This window comes from Calliphora vicina, chromosome 4, assembly GCF_958450345.1.
Source record: "Calliphora vicina chromosome 4, idCalVici1.1, whole genome shotgun sequence".
In the NCBI taxonomy this organism is placed as follows: domain Eukaryota; kingdom Metazoa; phylum Arthropoda; class Insecta; order Diptera; family Calliphoridae; genus Calliphora; species Calliphora vicina.
In genome coordinates, this window is record NC_088783.1 from 105,872,155 (window position 1) to 105,893,764 (window position 21,610).

The 21,610-nt window shown below is 33.2% G+C and overlaps 1 protein-coding gene across 1 annotated transcript; it reads right to left on the bottom strand.

Annotated features, from left to right (window-relative positions):
* Positions 1–2,511: 2,511 nt before the first annotated feature.
* On the bottom strand, positions 2,512–11,484 carry Hmg-2 (High mobility group protein 2). The gene is made up of 4 exons (XM_065507673.1): positions 11,410–11,484; positions 10,689–11,316; positions 10,456–10,615; positions 2,512–3,399 (listed from the first exon to the last, which is right to left on the bottom strand). The coding sequence occupies exons 2-4, from the start codon at positions 11,302–11,304 to the stop codon at positions 2,544–2,546; spliced, it is 1,632 nt and encodes a 543-aa protein (XP_065363745.1). The 5' UTR covers positions 11,305–11,316; positions 11,410–11,484; the 3' UTR covers positions 2,512–2,543.
* Between the last annotated feature and the right edge of the window lie 10,126 nt (positions 11,485–21,610).

Below are 21,610 nucleotides of genomic sequence, written 5' to 3' on the forward strand. Positions count from 1 at the left end.
TATCACAAAGGCTGGAGAATGCACTCGAAATATTAAATCGATGGAGTATCGATAGTGGTTTGAGTGTAAATCCCAGCAAAACTGAACTTGTACTGTTCTCATCACGGACTAAAATCCCTCACTTTACGCTACCCCGACTGAGCGGAACCGAATTGTCGCTCTCGGATAATGCTAAGTACCTGGGTGTTATACTTGACAGGAAATTAACCTGGAAACTTAATATAGAGCCAAGGGCAGCTAAGGCCATGACGGCTATGTATGTCTGCAAAAGGGCCATAGGCGCGAAATGGTTTATTAGACCCTGGAACATGAATTGGCTAGTTGACACGGCCACCAAACCTATTCTATTTTATGGGTCTCTGTCTGGTGGTGAGCAATGAACAGGGCCTCCAATCGCATACTCTTTGAAAGGGTATTAAAACGAATGGCAATCCTGATAACAGGGGCTTTGCGAACTACGGCGACGAAGTTGCTTTTTACTTTACTCAACTGGATTCCAGTAGACCTAATGGCCAGGAAACTGGCACTAAACACTGCCTTTAGGCTATAATTGGAAAATTACAAAATCTCCCTGATCATATTGACTACTGCACCCACAAACCCTTCTTTCTGAGAAATTTTGGTTTCTCAATCCCATCCAGTATGGAGCCCGCTGATGTTCTCTCCGTCGACGGAACGAGGCTATCAATCTATACGGATGGGTCCAAAAAGGGGGAAAGGGTCGGCGGGGGTATATACATTCCTGAATTCGGAATAAGAATATCTTTTAGACTCCCAAATGGATGCAGCACCCTTCAGGCCGTGATATCGGCCATAAGAAGAGCGGCATCCGTATATATACTGACAGTAAATCCACAATTAAATCCCTGGTAGGTGTTTATACAACATCGAACATGGTCCAGGAATGCCGGACATCCTTAAATGAGATGGCGAGACATTAGACAGTTGTACTCACTTGGGTACGTGGACACAGGGATAATGAGGGAAATTGTATTGCAGATTACTTGGCGGAAAGAGGAGCCTTGATGTCGGACGACGAAATAGACTTCCTCTGCGGAATTCCGCTGTCTACTTGCTAGGGTATGATACAAGACGCATATTACGAACTTGCCCAAGCAAGGTGGGGAAATGAATCCACCTGTGCCACCACGAGGATGATATGGCCTGCGTTGGACTGTAAACGCACGTCGTACCTACTTTGATTGCAACGAATACGACTGAGCAACATGGTGGCAGTGATCACCGGGCATTGCACCTTCGGTACCCATGCTGCAAGACTTGGGTTACCTTACCACGACTACTGTAGAAGTTGTCATAATGAGGAAGAGACCATCCTACACTTCTTCTGTAACTGTCCGGCACTGGGTGATCTACGTGCCAGGCATTTAGGTGAACGATGCTTTAGCACCCTCTCCGGGTTATCCGTGAAGAATTTAAGGTGTATGGACGCCTTTATTAGGGAAAGCGGATGGTTTATAAGACCAGACATGCAAATTATGCCATCCCATGATGGTCGGCGTTATTCGAATTCTTTGAATTCTTGACCCCTATCCTCCTTCTTTTCTCTTTTCATATACATTCTACTCTTGAAATTTCACCATAACTTTTCTATAGATTTCCCTTTTCCTAACTTCTATTTCCCTTTTCCATCTTTCTGTTCAAATTTTTCTTCTTCATGTATTACAAAGGGAACGTTCATTGGACCCAAGTGAGCTGTACGAGACGAAGGTTTTGCACGGCTGCCTGTATACCATACCATACTAGGGTATTGGGTTTCCAGGATAGTTTACTGTCCAGAATGACAACCAAGTATTTTGCGAAGTCATAGAGAGAGACAACTAGCGATACTCATAACCGTGATCACGGGGCACTAGGAAAATAGAAATTACTTCTGCAGAAGTTGTCACAACCGAATCGTTGCCGTATCATTTTATTTCTGAGATGTCACCCTTAAAGTAACACAATAGAAATGTATGAATCTGACCCATGGTTGGCTGCCCAACGCAATAAACAAATAAACGATTGATTTTTTTTAATATATTTTTTGAGGAATGTTAATTAAATTTATTTTTTAAACCACAAAAATCCATTTAATAAAACGAGTACTTAAAATTAGTTTGTAGCAGGATTTCGTTTTCCATAAAATCAAAGGATAAACTTAATATTAGAAAGATGTTTCATAAATAATATGAATATTTAAATAAAATAAAAAAAAATAATAAAAAATTTTTAAGAAAATTAAGAGAAGTAAACATAAAACGTTGTACAATTTCAATAAATTTGCTGTGCTAACGAACTGGTAAGACTTGCTTTATTTGCATAAAACCAGAAAATCTTTTCTTTTTTTTAAACGAGAACACAGCTAATACTTTTAATAACATCTGTTGTTTCAAAATATACTAAAATAAATAATGAAATAAGCGAGTTGTGTTAGAGATATTTAAGTTTCTGAAAAGGGCAGCAAGGTAATTAATTCATACCTTTTAAACGTAGGTAAATATGAATAAATTTGTATTGTAATAAAGATATTTTTGTAAATAAACTTAAAGTTGTATTTGTAAATCTAGTTTTCTAATAATATCCTTAGCCTTATTCAAAGTAGCCGGGCCATGCGAATTGGAAGTGGACATTTTATATAGATCCTGCATGTATTTATCTATATTGTCCACGGTGGCACCATTGGGTGCCGTGGGCAAAGGTAATGCCCCTAAAGCAAGAGCTAATTTCCTTTTCAATTTATCCAGATAAATTTCCAAAAGTCTATTCTTCTCTTCTAACTCATTGTTTTCCGTTATCATTTTCTCTACACCGAATTTCATGTTCTCAACATGTTTCTCTAACACCGAATTCTGCTGTTCCAGATCCGTTTTCGATTTCCTAAGCGAACGCAATTCCATATCATAGATTTTATTGTGTTCCAGAAACTCATTTGTAAATATGGGTATTTCGCCGGGCGTGGGTGTAACAATAGTAGAGCTGATGCTAGTGCTGCTGGCCGCCGCCATAGCTGAAGTGGAGGCATTTGTTGTATTCATGTTGTTGGCGGTGGTGTTGGTGGTGGTGGTGGATGTAGGTGGTGTGGGTGTTCGTTTACGTTTGTTTTTCTCATTGCCCGTCTTATCGTTATTAGCCTGTTGTGATGTCGAAGCTGTGGCCATGATTTCCTTGCTCATTTTATCCTTCACGTTAGTGTCTTTAGTGAATTTTGGTTGTGTCTCATTTATTTGTGTTTTGTCTTTAAGTACTACCGGTTTCGTTGCAGTCGCTGCCGTTGTGCTGGCGTTTGCTGACGGATTGGGACTATTGTTTTCCGCTGTTTTACGTATTTTATTTTTAGCCAATTCACTGGCCAAGATATCGGGTCGGGATTTCAGAAAACTATGCAATTCCTTAACATATCTGGAAAGAGAAAGGTCGCAAAAAAAAGAAGTTGCATATTCAAAACGTGGTTTAAGTAGTGAACAAGAACAAGAGTGCTAAAATAGCTGGTTTTGGTGGATTTTATAAGATAAATAGTTAATAGAAGTGGACAAATATACAGTATTTGTTTTAAAATAAATAAATTTCAATAAAAATAAGAAATTAAAAATACGAATATGAATGTAATTCCTTTAAAACCAAAAAATGCAGAACAACATTTACTTTAATTCAGTCAAAATAATAAATTTAGGTGTTTATTCCAGTACTAATTCCATTTGCAGATTCAACAGAATATCATTCGAGTACTGAAAATCTCAATATTTATATTGTAGTAGAAATGTCTGACTGATTATGGTCTCCAATAGGCTAGTTTATTGGTAATGAAATAAAATAATCAAATATTACTTGTAACTTTTTGAATTTCTGACTAAAAACGAAAAATTTCTCCGAAATTGCGGACCATTTCTTCGTAGTTTCAGCTATTCTATTGTCTAAGCTATGTTCTATTGTGTCAATTAAACTTCTCCAACTATTAAGAATTTTTTTGGTTGCGATGAAAACCATTTTCAAGTGCACCATAGCTGCACTCTCAACCTCTAGTGCAGGAACAAAATTTCTAACAAGTCCTAATTTAATATGGAGCGCAGCGGAGGTATTATTCTCAATGGTATCCTGCCCAACCTGATGACCGATACGAGGCTGCCATTTGTGGTTGATGTAATGAAGATCTTTGCGCCGACCTTCCCAAAGAAACAAAAAATATTGGTGATTGACGAACTCCTTTTTAAAACCATTTTGAGGTCGAAAAAAATCACTCAACAATGTAGGTCATAATTTTTCTTAACATCTGTACACTGACGGATTCACATTAACTATATGAAGCAGCGCCCCTTTGTGTCTCTTCATTGATCCAACTAGAAAACCGCGGTTTCGGTTTGAAAACCGATCGGTTTCGATTTTATTTTGGTTTTGAGATAATTTGTTAAATATTAAGTGTTATAGAAACAAAATCAGTTGATAATATAGAAAATGCTATACAATGCAATCGGCAATGCATACTGATAATTGGAAATTGGATGAAAGATTTTCTACTTCATATCAACTCGACTTTAGAGTCTTTGATTTGTCTATCCTTGAAGAACAAGGAGTACGAAGCGAAGAGATTTTTACCTTGACCTTGATTTCCCAAAAGAAAGAGTTAGGAAGGTGCTCATTTAAAGCTTTAGTGACGTTCTTTAGTTACAAATAGTACCATTGATTATCACTTTTGAATTCGCATTCACTAAACCATAACCCGTCAAGTTTGAATTTTAAATTTTTATTGCCTTTCCTATATTATCAACCAGTTTAGTTTCTATAACAATTAATATTTAAAAATTATCACAAAACCGAAAAAATCGAAACCGCGGTTTTGAAATTCTTCGGTTTTTTGCAAACTCTAGGTCCATTATTATAGTAAATTCAAAAAAGTACCTATAACAACAAAGAAAATTACCAAGGAGTATGGCCTTGAATTTTCACTCACTTGGGACCATAGACGCCTAATTTCATATTTCTATGTCCATTATTACAGAACATTCAAAAAGTACCATTAGAATATATAAAAAGTACCAAAAAGCCCCCACTTGTGGTTTCCCACTCAATCCCATATAAGCTTAATTTCATGGTTTTAAGTTAATTGGTTAAATTACAAAAAGTACCATTCGATTAAAGAAAACGTACCAAAAATCTCCCCTTAGAATTCTCACTCACTTAGGACTATATATGCTTAATATCATGTTTCTAAGTTCATTGTTATAGAAAATTCAAAAAAGTACCATTATATAAATGGAATTTTCACTCACATAGGACCTATACGCTTAATTTCATGTTTCTAGGTCCATTATTATAGAAAATTCAAAAAGTACCAAAAAGCAGCCACTTGTGGATTCCCACCCACTCTGGCCCATTTAAGCTTTATTTCATGTTTCTAGGTTCATTGGTGAAGAAAGTACAAAAAGTACCATTCGATTAAAGAAAAAGTACCAAAAAGTCTACGCCTAAACTTCACACTCACTTAGGACCATATATGCTTAATTTCATGTTTCTAATTCCATTGTCATATAAAATTCAAAAAGTACCATTAGATGAATAAAAAAGTACCTATAGTTCAGTTCTCACATTTTTGGTACCTAAATATTATCCCCTATTCCTAACACTAACTTCACTCAGATACATATCAGCGAACTTTAATGTCGATAAGTGAATTTAAAATGTCTAAAAAGTACCATTAGGAGAAAAGTACCAATTTGCCTTTCCACCCCTCAAGTTTGAAATTAAAAAATATTCCATTTTGCCAAAATTGTTTATGCTGCAGACATGTCTCAAAAGATTAAAATCTGTGTTAATGTGCTCAAGAAAAAATATGTTTCAAAAAAAGTACCAAACTGTTTACCCGGATTTGGCCCAATATACACCTATTCACTCGAGTTCAAAATAACCCCTGTTAGTTAATTTTTGTATGAATCCAGGAACCAATGTTAAAACAAAAATATCAAAATTGGCTTAATAATTTCAAATAAAATGTATTTTCCCGATTTTATCCCCTTTTTGGTACCTTTTCTATCCCCATTGCGATGGTAAAATTTTATTCAAATAAATTTCTGTATCGTGGTGGGAGCTCATAATAAAATATTCGTATGTCTATGTCAAATTAAAGAAAAACATATTTTATGAAAAAGTACCAAAAATAAACACAATTTTTATCCCTTAATGGTTCGAATTTCCAAAAAGTACCAAATTTATATTTTTTATTTTTTGATAAGTAAAGAATACGATTTAAATTTTGTTTCTATGTTTATTGGTTTAAAAGTTACATAGGGTGCCAAGAAAGTACCAAAATACAGTTTTTACCCGTTTTCTCCCCTAAAATGTTCGAATTTCAAAAAAGTACGAAACACCTGTCAGCTTATTTTTTAAATTGAGTAACATGCTATTTTAAGTTTTTTTATATCTTTATTAGTTTTTAAGATATAAGGTTACCGAATTTACCCGTTTTTACCCTTTTTTACCACCTAAACGTTCAAATTTCCAAAAATCCCTACTTAGAGGATCGTTTTGGGAGGGAGGAACCCACAGTTAAAATTTCGTGATTCTAGCTTCAGCCGTTTGAGCTGTGCGATGATGAATAAGTCAGTCAGTCAGTAACGTTACTCTTTTATATATATAGATTAGATTCAATACGGTAATACTTATGTAAATCATGTTTGCATGGGTTTTCAAGTTGAATAAAATATAACCATTTGCATACAGTTAGGGTTTTTAATTTCCCGACCTATTTTGATTCCCGGGAATCGGGAAATTTTTGTCTACATTTCCGGGTACCCGGCTATTCCCGAAGTATATAATGATACTGTAAATTAGGAATATTATAGCCAAATTTCGTATAAAAACTTTAGTATTATAATTTTTATACATATATCAGAGCTTAGAATTAATTAATACAATTTGAGCTTAATTCTCTAAAATCTTAATACGTAATTAAATAATATCAGCCTTTCATTCCATAAAACCATTCCCAATATTTAATTTTTTAGATTCATTCAAAAGCCTTTGTTTAAACTGAATCAATTTTGAAGTTAATTAATAACAGAATAATTTATTCTAAATTTGAATGATTTGAATTTTTGTTAATTCAAATTGAGTTAAAATTTTTTTTTGATTCAGTTTTGTTTTTATCATTTGCAAAATTAATTGAAAAAAAAAATTCTTAAGCATTTTTATCAGAAATTTGAATTGAAGAAAAATTTAATCAATTAATACATTTTTGAAGCTATTTTGTTATGGATTTGAAGAAGAAATTTAATAAATTTAGAATGATTTAATAAGAAATAATTTTCATACGGTTTTTTGTTAAAAAAAAATAGAGTTTTTATAAATAGAGTTTTCTTTGTATTTTCGTCAGTTTTTAATGCCCGGGATTCCCGACTAAAAATCCCCGGAATCGGGTAGTGAAAAATTGGCATATTCCCGGGAAATTTGTACTGGGAATTCCCAGGATAAAAACCGTACATATAGTGTATCTCATAAGTATACGAATTTAGTTTTTTTTAGCATTAAACTAATTATTTTATAATTTAACAATAGGAATTTTTATATTCCAGGAAAGACATTTTATTGCTTATTAATATTTTTTAAAAATAGCGAATAAAATATTGCTTCAAGTACCTCACAAAAGGTATACGAATTTGTTCCACTGGATTACTATAGTTTGAATTTACTACAATATTTAGTAAAACTTGCTTAATTTTGTTATTTTTTCTTTGTGTAGGGAACGGAACGCATAATTGTATATAGGAAAAGTTTCTACCAAAAAAAAAAAAACAAAGAAACATATATTTTATATCCCCAAAATAAATCTTATACTAGAACGACAGATTGTGTTAATGGTAAAATGGATAGGAAAATATATAAGTCCATTTTGCAAGAAATTTTAAATAAAGTTACAAAAATGGGTCTAAACCTGATCCCGATAATTGTTTTTTGTTTATAATTGGAGAATATAGTTCGTAAAATACCTATTTCATCCATAACTCCCATTTATAATTCTTTATATGAAGGATTTGTATTAATTTCACCCAAATTGGCCAAATAAGTTCCTAAGTACTGGTCAGTAATACTTTTATTTTATTTAAATTTTCCTCTATTTAGTTTCCAACCATTGAATTTATCTTCCAACCCCAACATTCTCATTATCTGGTTATCGTATCGATATACTTTCAATTAATATTTTTTTTTGTATGAGAACTGTCATTCGATAAAAAATATTGAGAAAATGGGTTTAAGTGTGGTGACTTTTTTAGGTATTATGCTAGGTATCAAGGCGTATTAACAAGGTGAGTGCATAAAATCAGCTGTTTCTTAATTCGCTGTGGTTTTATGTACACTATATGTCAAACATTGTTTATGTTTACATTTGTTATTGTAAATAACATAGTAATATTTTAATTCGCCTTGATTTTGACATTTAACGTACATTTTAACAAAAACAAATTGCCTGTTGTTTTTGCATTGTTGTATTTGTTGCCGGGACGCACTCACCTTGTTAATACGCCTTGCTAGGTATACACGTTACGATAAATCGTATAAGTATGAAATTAGTAACGTGTATCATGTTGTCGTACTAACGAAGTATGAAAATCAAAAATTTTTGATTTTTGTGATATTTTTATTAATTGTCATTTTTTTCAAAGGAAATAGTATGATTTGTAGTAACGTCTATCACAAAATCGTACTTCAACTCATACTACGATTAGTACGAAAAATAGTATCGTGTATACCCAGCATTATACTTAATAACTGACAGCGAAAATTGAATCAATTAATAAATTTTCTTAATATTTCAATAAATTGTTGTTTTTTAAAATTTTTTTAAATTAAGCAATTTAAAACTGTGTGTCGAGGATTTTCTTTAAATCAATCCGAAGTCATTTCAATTTAAAATTTAAATAAAAAGTCTAGTTTACATTATAACTAATGGGGAATATGTATCTGTGTATTCTCGAAGAATCTGTGATATTCGGATTATTGTACTTTTTTAAACTTTGTAATTCTCATACACTTAGAAATAGAAGCTTTGTCGTATAAGTTACCGTAGTTCCTACAAGGAGCATAGGGCCATAACAAATTTATTCCATTTTAATTTATCCCGTGATTTTATCTCATTCTTGCTCTTGTCTTGATTGGCCGCTTCAATTTCGATTTGTATTATGAACATACACGAAAATAAACGATCGAGTTCTGACCACTGCTTTAGTTTATCCAGCACGGATGTTTAGGCTCAAAAATAATATTAAGGAAAGTTCTTGTCACAGCTTAAGAGAACTGTTTGGTGATTAGGACACTCTTTAGCATAAAGGATTGTTCAAAACAGTGTAATTGTAAGAAGTCAAAGAAGGCAGCCTTACTTATTTCTAAGATGTATAAAAATGTTAAAAGTAAACAAAATATTTCAAGTTTCTGGAGTTGCTTTGCATTATTTTCTTACATTTCTACAAGTTGTCGGAAATGTAAACATTTTAACACCTTTCAGGCTTTTAATAAAGTATTTTATACAGGATTTTGTATTCGATTTTGAGAAGTATGAAATTATTGTATATTTTTTAATACTGGAGCGAGCAACTTTTTTTTAATCAAACGATTTAATACACCAGTCTTTTTGAATCTAAAATTTACTTCCAAATACTTACAGAATGCTCAAAAACTGATTTTCATATTCGTATCGATGTTTTAAAATAATAAATGAAGTAATTTGAACTCTACAAATAAATATTCTTCTTTACTTTATTAAACTGTGGTGTTGCAAATAGCAAGAGTGAAAATAGACTAATCTGTATTTACATAAAATTTTTGCACATTCGACTACCTGCTCATTTTAGTGTTGCATTTTTGGCAAACAAATTTTGTGGGAAAATCACAAATTCTATTACAAATTCCAAGTATGTATAATACAAATGACTAAATATCTTATAAACTACAGGAAATCAATGAAAATAACTTAATAAGTTAACAACAATCGATTTTAGTTTTGTTAAAATGCAAATGAATTGAGAAATATCAAGGATTATCATTCACAATAGCCAACAAATTCAAAACTAATTTAAGCGCTACTTTCTGATTAAAATTAAGGCTTTTAAACTAAATCTCTTGTAAAAGACATGCCAATTAATGACATTTGCCTAATAAAACCCGATTTTAATTTGTTAAAAATCAAATGAATTGAGAAATATTAAGGATTTTATCAATCACAATAGCGAATAAATTCTTTGCTTTACACACCTGACCTAAAACTTCAAAAATATCCTAAAAAAACAACTTAATACTTAAAGCGATCTTAAATTATTTTTTGTTTTTCAGAAATATTCAAACTACATTCAATCTATAAAAAGAATACCAACATAAATCATTAATTAACTTTAACGTGCCCAATTCCCTAGTTTTTATGTTAATTTCCTTTACATTAATTTTAAAATCTACATTATATATTTGTTTATTTACCTTTCCTTATCAACATCAGCCGCCTTTAAATAGTTAGACTTAACATCCGTTGGCAAGGCATGCCATTCTTCACCAATCATTTTGGTGTGTTCCATGGCCGTTTTGGAAGGATGTTCTTTGCGCAAAGTATCACGTCTATCATTCATATAACGTACATAACCTGCAAAATAAACCACAAAGACCATAAATTATCTTTTTAACTCTTATATTAAATTAACTCCACTATTACTTACCAGTTAATGGCATTTTGGGAGCACCGGCCACATTAATTTTACGCCTTTTTAAACGATAACGCTCTTCTTCATTGCCCACTGTACCAGCACCCATGCTACGTCTTTTTTGTACTTTACCCGGTTTAGCGGCAGCCTCATTGGTTGTTACATCTTCTTCGCCATCGGATAAAGTTATTATGGCCTCTACTATTTCAGGTTTGGGTGAAATTTTTTCTGTCTCTTTAGGAGCTGGTACCTCTTGGGGTAAATCATCTAAAGCTATAACATCATCATCCTCCTCCTCTTCTTCTTCATCTTTTTCCTCCTCCTCATCTTCCTCGGGTATGTCTATGACCAATTTCTGTGAAGTATCTTTTTCCTCATCATCATCGTCATAATCATCATCATCCTCATCGAAGACAATAATTGGTGTTTCTGGCTGCTGCTTTTCACCAGGTGTCTCTATTAGTTTTTCCCCCTCTTGTTTTTGTGGGGGTTCTTGTAATTCTGTTGGCTGCTGCTGCTGTAATTGTTGGTCTTCCTGCTTTTGTTGCTGTAGTTGTTGGTCTGGTTTTATAATTTCTTCTGCTGTTTCATTTGCTTCTGCCTGCTCGCTGGTTTCTTTTATATTTTCCATTTTGTACTCACTCTAAAAAATATTTATTTTAAAATATTTTTATTTGTTTTATGTTTTAAAATAAATTGGAATTTCTTTAAATTGAATTTTTATTTAATAAAATACTTTTTCTTTGCAGTCACGCTGTTGCCTTGTTGTTTATTTGTTTTGCAATGACATTTCTAGCATGCGATATATTTTATGCTGTCTAATTGTAACATATGAAATTTTAAATATAATTATAGTATGGCAATATTAAGATATGGTGTGGATAAAACAGTATGGCAAAACAGTTCAAAAGTGGGTAATATAGTTCAAATAGTGCAGTTCATTGTAAAATAACGGTCAAATTGTAAAAAATCTATTTAGAAGTGTTACCATTGTCGAATATTAATAACAAAAATTTTGAAATTATTATAGAATATAGAAAATATACATATAACAAGTAAGAGAGCTATATTCGGCTGTGCCGAATCTTATATACCCTTCACCAAATTATACTTAAAAATATTTTTTTTTTAAATATTTTTATTTAAACAAAATCAAATTTTTTTTTTAATGTTTTAAAATTTTTTAAAAGATTTTTTTTTTCCAAATTGTTTTTTAATTTTTTTTAAAAAAAGTTTTTTCAAATTTTTTTTTTTTAATTTCTTCCGTAAAATTCCGTTACCGTAAAAAGCCAAATTGGCTTACTCTTTAGAATATTTGGATTTGCATTTGATAATTAAAAAATTCATGGAATACTTTTTTGAAAAATATGACAAAAAATGCTTTTTAATGAGCTTTTGCGAAGATTATTTATGAATATTTTTTAATGAAATTTTAGATTTATATATATTTTTCTACTGAAAATGCAAAAATAAAAACAAATTTTGAAATTTGTTATCACTAATCTCGCAATTCCCAAAAAAGTGTTGAAAAATCTCAAAAATGGATTTTTTTTTTGTTTTTTTTTACAAAATAATTAAGAACATAGTTGGCCATCTAAAATGGTTTACTATATTTTGATATCGACTATGCGATTTGAGATTTTTTGCCCTAAACTTGAACTTTACCTAAAAATAGGCGTTTTTTGAATGAACCTGGTTTCCTCGGTATCAACAATTTTCAAATTTTTTTTCATTTAAAATATTTGATGAAATGTTAGCTTTTGAAAAAGTATAAATTCCTTATACATCGTCTTAGAAATAGTTTGCGATAACATAAAAGAAAAAAAGTACTTTGTTCAAAAAAAAAATTAGCGAAAAATCACCTTTTTAAAATTTTTTAAATTCAAATGCATATAACTTAGTCATTATTTTTGAAAAATTCTTTTTCTATTTGACACATACATGTGTTGTCAGTCCAATAGAGGAAAATTGGAGAATATCGGGAAATACTTGGATCCGCTGTTATCAAAAAACTGGAGTAGGGTGGGTAAAAATTTAGAAAATTTAATTTTCAAATGCGAATATCCCCTAAGCTGTAAGAGATAATTGATAGCTACAACGAGGTTTTATGTAGTGTTCGATGAGATTCTATATATATAAATTGCTTGAAATTGGACCACCAAGGAAGAAATAGGATCGTTTTAAAAATTTTACATAGCCGAAGTGTCCTACTTTGGACCAGTGGACAACCTGGTAATCCCAGGTGGTCCAAATTCAAAACTTAAACTCTACAACACTTCCTCTTTGCGAATGTGAAATTTCATACAAACCGGGCTAACCGTTTAGAAGTAACATCATTATTTCCCTCTTTTTTTCTATTCTACTGTGTTACGTTTTCTTTTAAAATAGTAATTAATTTTCCTACAGCTGATTCATTTCGACGGTATTGCCATATTGAAATAGCTAAATTCAGTATAAATTCAGTTTGATTTTGTGTATTTACGTCAAAGCTATATAATAAATAAATACTTCTAAATTTGTGGTTAATTAAAAAGTATTTCCAAAAAATGTTTTCAAAAGGGACCCTTTTTTATTTTTATGCTCTAAAGAAAGCTTAGGTCTATTCCTTTGACACATTAACAGAACGGAAAGCGCCAGCAGTCCACAGCCCATTTGTGGGCTATTTATCCAAACAATTTTCAAGCCCACATGTGGTCTGTGGACTCTGAAAGCGATTTATAGAAGATTTTGTTTCATGGAGTCCACAGCTAAAAAAAACACCCTTTTAGCTATTTATATACATTTTAAAAGATGTAGATATTTATATTTAAGATTTTAGTGAATTAAGCTTAAATTGAAGTAATTCATTCGAAGCTCTAGTACAGCGATGCGCTCTGATATTGTTCAGTTTACGAAGATTTTCGTCAATTTACACGTACACAACGCGAATGTAAACAATAGAGCGTAAAAATACAAATATTTAGAGCCAGTTTTTGACTTCGTATTTAAATATGAATTATATTTAAGTTCTATTTAAATGCGAAAATGAGTTTCTCAGTGCTTTTTTAAATGATACTTAAATGGCCGACGTTGGTCATTTAAATTCTATTTAAGTTTCATACGGTGTATATGCCGTATGATGCAGTGGATCCACCAGGCAATGAGGTGCAGGAGCTAACGGCGTATACAAAAAGGAGAGGTGCTATCCTGGTTATGGGATGTGATGCAAATGCTCATCACAGCCAATGGGGCAGTGCTGATATCAATAAAAGAGGTGAGTGCGTCTATGATTTCATAACTGTCAATAATCTAGTTATCTGTAACAAGGGCAATATGCCCACGTTTAGGAACAAAGATAGGCAGGCGGTTATAGACATGACCTTGACGAACCAAGATGATAATTTCGTTAGAGATTGGAGGGTATCCACGGACTGTTCCTTTTCGGATCATAGTAGGATCACCTTCACTTTGAATTTTAACTCGTCCTTAAGGGTACCATTTAGGGATCCTAGGCGGACAAATTGGGGAACCTTTTATGATAAGGTACGTACTGGGTTTGAGCAGTTTAATTTATGTGAACTGATACCACCCAATTTGGAAATAACGGTGAACAATTTCACCCGTTTATTAAATGAGAGCTATGAGTCATCATGCCCAATGAAATTTCCCGGTAGGCGTAAACAGCCAAAATGGTGGACTAAGGAACTTCAAGTTCAAAGGTCGACGGTTAGGAAATCTTTTAATAGGGCAAAGCTCACTGGATTACAAGGAGACTGGAACAACTACAAGGTGTGCTTCAATAAATACAAGGGAGATCTGAAAAGAGCGAAGCGGACTTCATGGAGGAATTTTTGTGAATCCGTTGATAGCGTCAATGAGATGTCAAGATTTCGGAGAATTTTATCCAAAGACCCAAAGGTCATAGGGTATATTCAAAGAGCTGATAACTCATGGACGGAATCTAGCTCGGAAACACTCTCCCTGCTTATGGAAACACACTTTCCTGGTTGTGAAAGTATAGGCACTAGGGCTGACGATCAGGGGGCTAACATGCCTGAGGGAACTAGTCATGACTCTAGACAAATTGAGGGAATAGTCACTAGGGAAAAACTAGCCTGGGCGGTAAAATCTTTCGACCCGTATAAATCACCGGGTCCGGATGGAGTATTTCCGGCGATGCTGTGTAATATCCCGGATACGGCATTATTCCTCTTGGTGGATATCTTCAAGGCCTGTCTCAGTAGAAGGTATCTGCCGCGTGGGTGGAGAGAGGTCAAGGTTGTTTTCATACCAAAGGCCGGTAAGGCCAGCCACTCGAAACCAAAGGATTTTAGACCTATTAGCCTATCGTCTTTTCTTTTGAAGACATTAGAACGACTGATAGATCTACATCTAAGGAGCAATATAGATACCCATCTCATTAGCAACGCTCAACATGCCTACCTCAAGGGTAAATCCGTTGAGAGTGCGCTTCATGAAGTGGTCGGTTGTATAGAGCACAGTCTGAAGCATAGGGAATATACTTTGGCTGCGTTTCTTGATATAGAAGGTGCCTTTAACAACATCAGGACAGAGGCAATTAGGAACTCGTTAGTAGAACTTGGGGTCGACGACTTTCTAGTGAGTTGGATAATCTTAATGCTGGAAAGCAGGATTATCAATTCAACCCTAGGGGACGATGTGATCAGAAGACGGGTTACCAGAGGTACACCACAAGGTGGAGTTCTTTCTCCTCTACTGTGGTTACTGGCGGTTAATCCTATTCTCAGGACCTTCGAATCTAAGGGTAGGAAGATAGTCGCCTATGCGGATGACGTGGTGATCCTGATTAAGGGAAAATTTCTCTCAACTATCAGTGACATCATGCAGGAGTCGCTTAGCGATCTCTCATCCTGGGCAAAGACTAACGGGCTGGGTGTAAACCCATCAAAGACAGAATTGGTGTTGTTTACTAGGAAGTATAAGGTAGAGAACTTCAAATTGCCGAAACTAGACGGCGTCGAGCTGAGTTTATCAGGGGGAGCCAAGTATTTAGGAACCTTCCTTGACAATAAACTGTCATGGAAAATAAATACGCAGGAAAGATTGAAAAGGGGCCTTAATGCCTACTATACATGTAGGAACTCAATTGGCAAAAACTGGGGCTTGCGACCGAGTATGGTTAATTGGATCTACACTTCTGTTGTTAGACCTATTATTACTTATGGCTGCACAGTGTGGTGGGAGGCAATGAGGAAACGTAGCTACAGGGCTATACTCAACAAGGCTCAAAGATGTGCATGTCTGGGTATCACAGGTGCCCTAGGCAGCACCCCGCAGGCGGCGTTGGATATAATCCTGAATCTACTACCCATTGAGATATATGTTGAAAGTGTGGCAGCAAGGAACTTACTCAGACTATCGGAGTCTTCCTTAGTGAAATCCTTGCGGATGGGACACACTATGATACTGTATGAAGCAGGTCTTGTTAGTCAGGGCATTACTCCATCTGGAATCTCTGACTATAAGGTCGCAACCTTCAGCTTTGGTGCTTCACCCCCAGTAGAATTCCCCACCAGGGATAAGTGGGCTGGATCCGATCAACTGTTTGATGGGTGCGCAGTTTTCACAGACGGTTCCAAAATGGATTCTGGTACGGGGGCCGGGGTATATTTGGTCGACCAAGACATCAAGCGCTCATATAGACTCCCTAACGAGTGTAGCGTCTTCCAGGCAGAGATCTTCGCGATCTGGAAAGCCACAGAGTTGATAGGGACACACATAAATAGGGGGTCTTCAGTGACAATATATGTAGACAGTCAGGCAGCACTGAAGGCCTTGGAATGTCATTTAATACACTCCAACCTAGTAGAGGACTGTAGGAGAGCTCTGGAGGAGCTATTGGCACATTACTCAGTGAGATTGTGTTGGGTGCCAGGGCACTGTGATATACAGGGTAACGAGGTAGCAGATGAACTTGCTAGACATGGTTCCGATTTGGACCATGACACTAGGGAACGGGCTGTTAGACCACCCATTTGTCACTACTACAGGGTAATCTACGAAAGATTCCGGGACTGCACGAATCGATCCTGGTGCAGTAGAACAGATTGCAAAGTGTCCAGGGCCTTATGGCCAAGACTGAATGCGAACGCGACTGGGACACTGTTAGAGTTGGATAGGTACAATCTCAGGATTCTAGTAGGAGTGATAACCGGTCACTGCTCAATTGGAGCCTTTAAGGGAAAGTGGGATACCGACACACATGACTTCTGTAGAGTATGTGGGGATGCAGAGGAGATAGAGACAGTAGAGCACATTATGTGCAACTGCCCTATGCTACAGGGTCATAGACTTAAATGGCTAGGAAATAGATTTCTGGATGAACTTGGTAATGTTGCTGGCTGCAAACTAAGCAACATACTAGGTTTCATTAAGGGAATAGGGTGGCTATTTAAGGGACGTTCTACGGCAGGTCCAAATCCGTGAAAAGACTAATTTTTCCTTTCTTTCTTCTTCTTCTTATCAGACGGAATTTTGGACTTCTTTTTTGCTTATTCTAATGCTATTATCTTTATCTTTTTTCTATCTCTATCGAAGGGAATCACAATGGACCTCAAGGTCTCTGGGTGGAAGTACACTTTGTGTACACCCTTCTAAACCTAACCTAACCTAAGTTTCATAAACTACCATATGTTTTTGACAGCTGACTTTTGTTGTTTGGTTTTTTTTGTCACTCTATTGTAGTAAAAAAAAAAAAAACAACAGCGTCTTGCTAAAAAAAGCGTCTTGCAAAAACTACAATTCCGATGCGGGGCAATTGGAGCTTCTTTTGTGCATTTTCCTACCAATAATTTTATTGTTTAATAAACTTTTATTTCTTATTGGGCAAAATGTATCAATTTTTGTTTTGGTTGAACAGCTGTTTTAAGCAAAACTATCGATAAATTTTTGATATTTAGTAGTGCTACCATACTTTTATCTTATTTAAATAAGACAAATTATGTAGCACTGAAAAACTCAAACTGTATTTAAATACAACTTAATTTTAAGTTAAAATTAACTAAATACGTATTTAAATAACAAGTCAAAAACTGGGCATTAATCAGTTGCTTGTTGTTGTTGCGGATATTTTATATTTTACTCATACATGTATACAAATTAAATGCCTCTATTTGCCTACAATTGCTCTAGTCAACGCTCTAATAAATAAACAAAATTGTTAATTTTTCCTTAACATTTTGTATTTTTGTTACTGTTAACATGTGGTCTGGAATGATTGTAGAACATTACGATATCTTTACGTTCGAGTAATCGAGTAACCTTAATTAACACAATGGCAACACTGCTGAACAATTAAACAAATGAGAGAAATGCAAATAACAAATGTATAATAACAAAACAAACAAAAAGTAATCAAGATAAAAGCTAAAACTAAAGAATAATATTAGAGAGCCGCTAAACCTACAATTAGTTGCAAGAAGAACGCGTATGAGAATAAACGTTAAATTCAAAGCGACAAAAGAAAGCAAAAATTAAAAAAAAAATACATACAAAAACGGTTAAAGTTAATAAAAAGTTTAACAAAAATGTCTACAAAAAATTAAATAAACAAACAAGAATATAAATGAAATTATAAAATCTTAAGTGATAACAGTTAAAAAAACACCATTAACAAAAAAATAATTATAAAAAAGGTATCTATAATAATTAAAAAAACAAAATATCAGTGTTATTTAAGACAAAAAAAAGGGTTTAAGAGTACTTGAAACGTGTCTATTGTCTTATTAGATTTTTTTTTGTCTATACAAAAAAAAATGTGTACAATATTTTACAATTTTCCATACACAATTCAATAAAGCTAGCAATGTGCATTGATTACACAATAAAATTCTATTTATAATTCATTAAAACAAATTTTAAATAAATAAAAAAAATACTAATTTATAAAGTGATTTTTATGCAGTGTAAAAAAAAGTAGCTTTTTTCTCAGTGATTTATTGTGAATGTTTATGGAGTAGGGAGCTCGAAAACAACAAAAGAAACTTGTATTTCATGTTCTTTTTTTATTATATAGTATATGTCGCTGATGTTGTTGTTGTTGCCTTCCTTTTCTTTTTTTCTTGTAGGGGGATACTCCCCTATATACTAAATATTATAAAAAAAGAGGCATATAATATAATAGCAACAACAATGTTAAGACAAAAATCATAACAAGAATAACGTACATGCAAGCAAACATAAAAGTACAAAGAGTGCAGCACGTACACGCACAACCATACTGTTGGTTTGCATGTGTAACGTACATGCACAAGTGTTGATAACATAACAAGCAAGAACAACTTTAAAAAAACAACAACAAATTTACTGCTTGTAAATAATAATAACAATAAATATCTATAAAAAAAACAACAACAACATACATACAAAACATACATATAACAAAAAGTGAAAAGAAAATTGTAAATAAAAATAAGTAAAAAGAAAGGTATGTTCGTTCTCTTAAGAAAAGGAAGATAAAATAATGGTGTCAAAAAGGGGGCACCTACTAAAAGGTTCAAGCTGTACAGCTTAAAGCAATAGTTGGTTGAATGATATTTAAAGGAACAAATTAAAGCTTAATTATATTTTAAACAAAATTTATGTTAATGTACTTAATATGAGAAATACTTATGTATATATACAGTGGTTGACAAAGCAATGGAAACTTTTCCAAACATTCCATATGTAGCCCAAAATTTAAAATATTTTTTAAAATAATTTTTTTTTTTTTAGTATTTTACTTGTATAGTTTTATTTATATAAATTAACTGAAAAACAAACAACATAATTATATTCTCAAAAAATGGAACAAAATTAAAAATATTCACTATTTCGCTGCTGACAAAACAATGGAAACTTTTAAACTTCTGCAAGAAAGAAGTGTAAAACGAAAATAATATTTAAAAGAACGATGTAAAAAGCATCCTGTTTACAGTTATTTTATTTTTAAATTCTGGTAATTTTTCACAATTTCTTTTTCTAAGTTTTTCGCATAATTGCCTTTTTTCAAAGTTAACGAAAATGGCTAAAGTTAAGATTTGTGAAGACTTAAAAAATAAAATAATTAACGATTTTAAAGCTGGTTTAAAAAAAAAAGTATCTGTGACAAATATTCAATAAATAAATCAGCAGTTTCAAAAATTATAAAGAAATTTCGTGAGACCGGTTCTGTAAAAACTCAACATTTAGGTGGAAGACCTCGTAAGATTACTCCTAGACAAGATAATTTAATAGCGAGAGAGTTCAAGAAATTCCCAAAAATAACTCCTTGAGAGGTTGTTAATAGCCTAAAATTAGAAATAAGTACCCGAACAGTTAGTCGCAGGGCAAATGAGGCTGGTCTTGGTTGCTATTGCCCTGTGAAAAAAAACACTCATTTCTAAAAAGAACCGTTCTGCTCGTCTACAATTTGCCAGGGATCATTTAAACTGGTCGATACAGAAATGGAATGCTGTCCTCTTTTCCGACGAATCCAAATACAATTTAAGAGGCAGTGATGGGAGAACATTTGTAAGACGACCAAAGGGAAAAAGATTAGATCCAAAGTACACAAATAAGACTGTAAAGTTTGGCGGTGGCAATATTATGGTATGGGGATGTTTTTCAGGGCAAGGTATGGGCCCAATTAATATTATAAAAGATACCATGACAGGTATAGGATACAGAACCATATTAAACGATGTTATGTATCCATGCGCTGAGGAAAATATGCCCCTAGTTTGGAGATTCCAACACGACAACAACCCGAAACACACCTCTAGGGTTGTAACCGAGTGGTTACAATCCAACGAGGTATGTACGTGTTTTGAAGTGGCCTGCCCAATTGCCAGATCTTAATCCCATAGAAAATCTATGGGAAATTGTAGATTGTAAAATAAGGACCCAAAATTACACCAGGAAGGAAGATTTATCGGAGGCGGTTATAAGGGAATGGCAAAATATTTCAAAGGAGACCATTGACTCTTTAATTGGTTCAATGCATCGTCGATGTGTAGCAGTTATAAAAAATAAGGGATACCCAACAAAATATTGAGTTATTGCAAAGTTTAGACCATATTTGTTAAAATAATACCTAAGTTTCCATTGTTTTGTCAATGCCGTAATAAAGAAATCTTTTAATTTTGTTTTCTCATTTTTAGAATTTAATTAATTATGTCCTTTGTTTTTTTTTGTTAAATTAAGTTAGTAAAAGTATACAAATAAAATGCTACAAAAATGGTAAAATTTTTTAAAAAAATTATTTCAGATTTTAGGCCACTAATGAAATATTTGGAAAAGTTTCCATTGTTCTGTCAACCACTGTATGTATATAAACATTATAAAATGTTAACTTTATCAATTATTTATTTATTTATAGAATTTTGTTTTTATAAAACTTTGATAAAGTTAAACCACAATTAAAGTATTTGTTGAATTATGTTAAAAAAGTAATTTTTTGCAAAACTTGATAAAAAAATAGCTGACTTGCAATTCGTTCTTGAAATTTCATAGAGTTTCAAGAACAGCTATAACATCTTGTTGGTCTCAACTTTGCTTAAAACATATTTGATTTTAATTTGTGTAGTTTAATTGGTTCTTAAAGGTTAAGAAAATACAAGCAGTATTGCTATGCATTATTTATTGACATATCTCAAGCCTTCGACAAAGTCTGTCACGATGGACTAATACACAAAATTATTAGATTACTGCCTGTAAATGTACATAAACTGCTTAAAAATTTCATACAAGAAAGATCTTTCCAAAACAGATCAAAAGATGTGACCTCGTCACGTCGAAAAATATCCGCTGGTGTACCACAGGGAAGTATTCTAGGGCCGTTCCTATATATTTTCTATACTGCATTTGCGGACGATACAGCTTCTTTAAGTATACAATAGCTTCTGAACAGGTCAAGTTTCACATCGACGATTTTGAAAAATGGCTGGACAAATGGAAAA

Coding starts and splice junctions, on each gene's coding strand:
- Hmg-2 (XM_065507673.1), bottom strand. CDS start 11,304: ATGGAAAATATAAAAGAAACCAGCGAGCAGGCAGAAGCAAATGAAACA. Junction 10,616..10,688: donor TCCCAAAATGCCATTAACTG/GTAAGTAATAGT, acceptor TTTATTTTGCAG/GTTATGTACGTTATATGAAT. Junction 3,400..10,455: donor GCTGATGTTGATAAGGAAAG/GTAAATAAACAA, acceptor TTCTCTTTCCAG/ATATGTTAAGGAATTGCATA.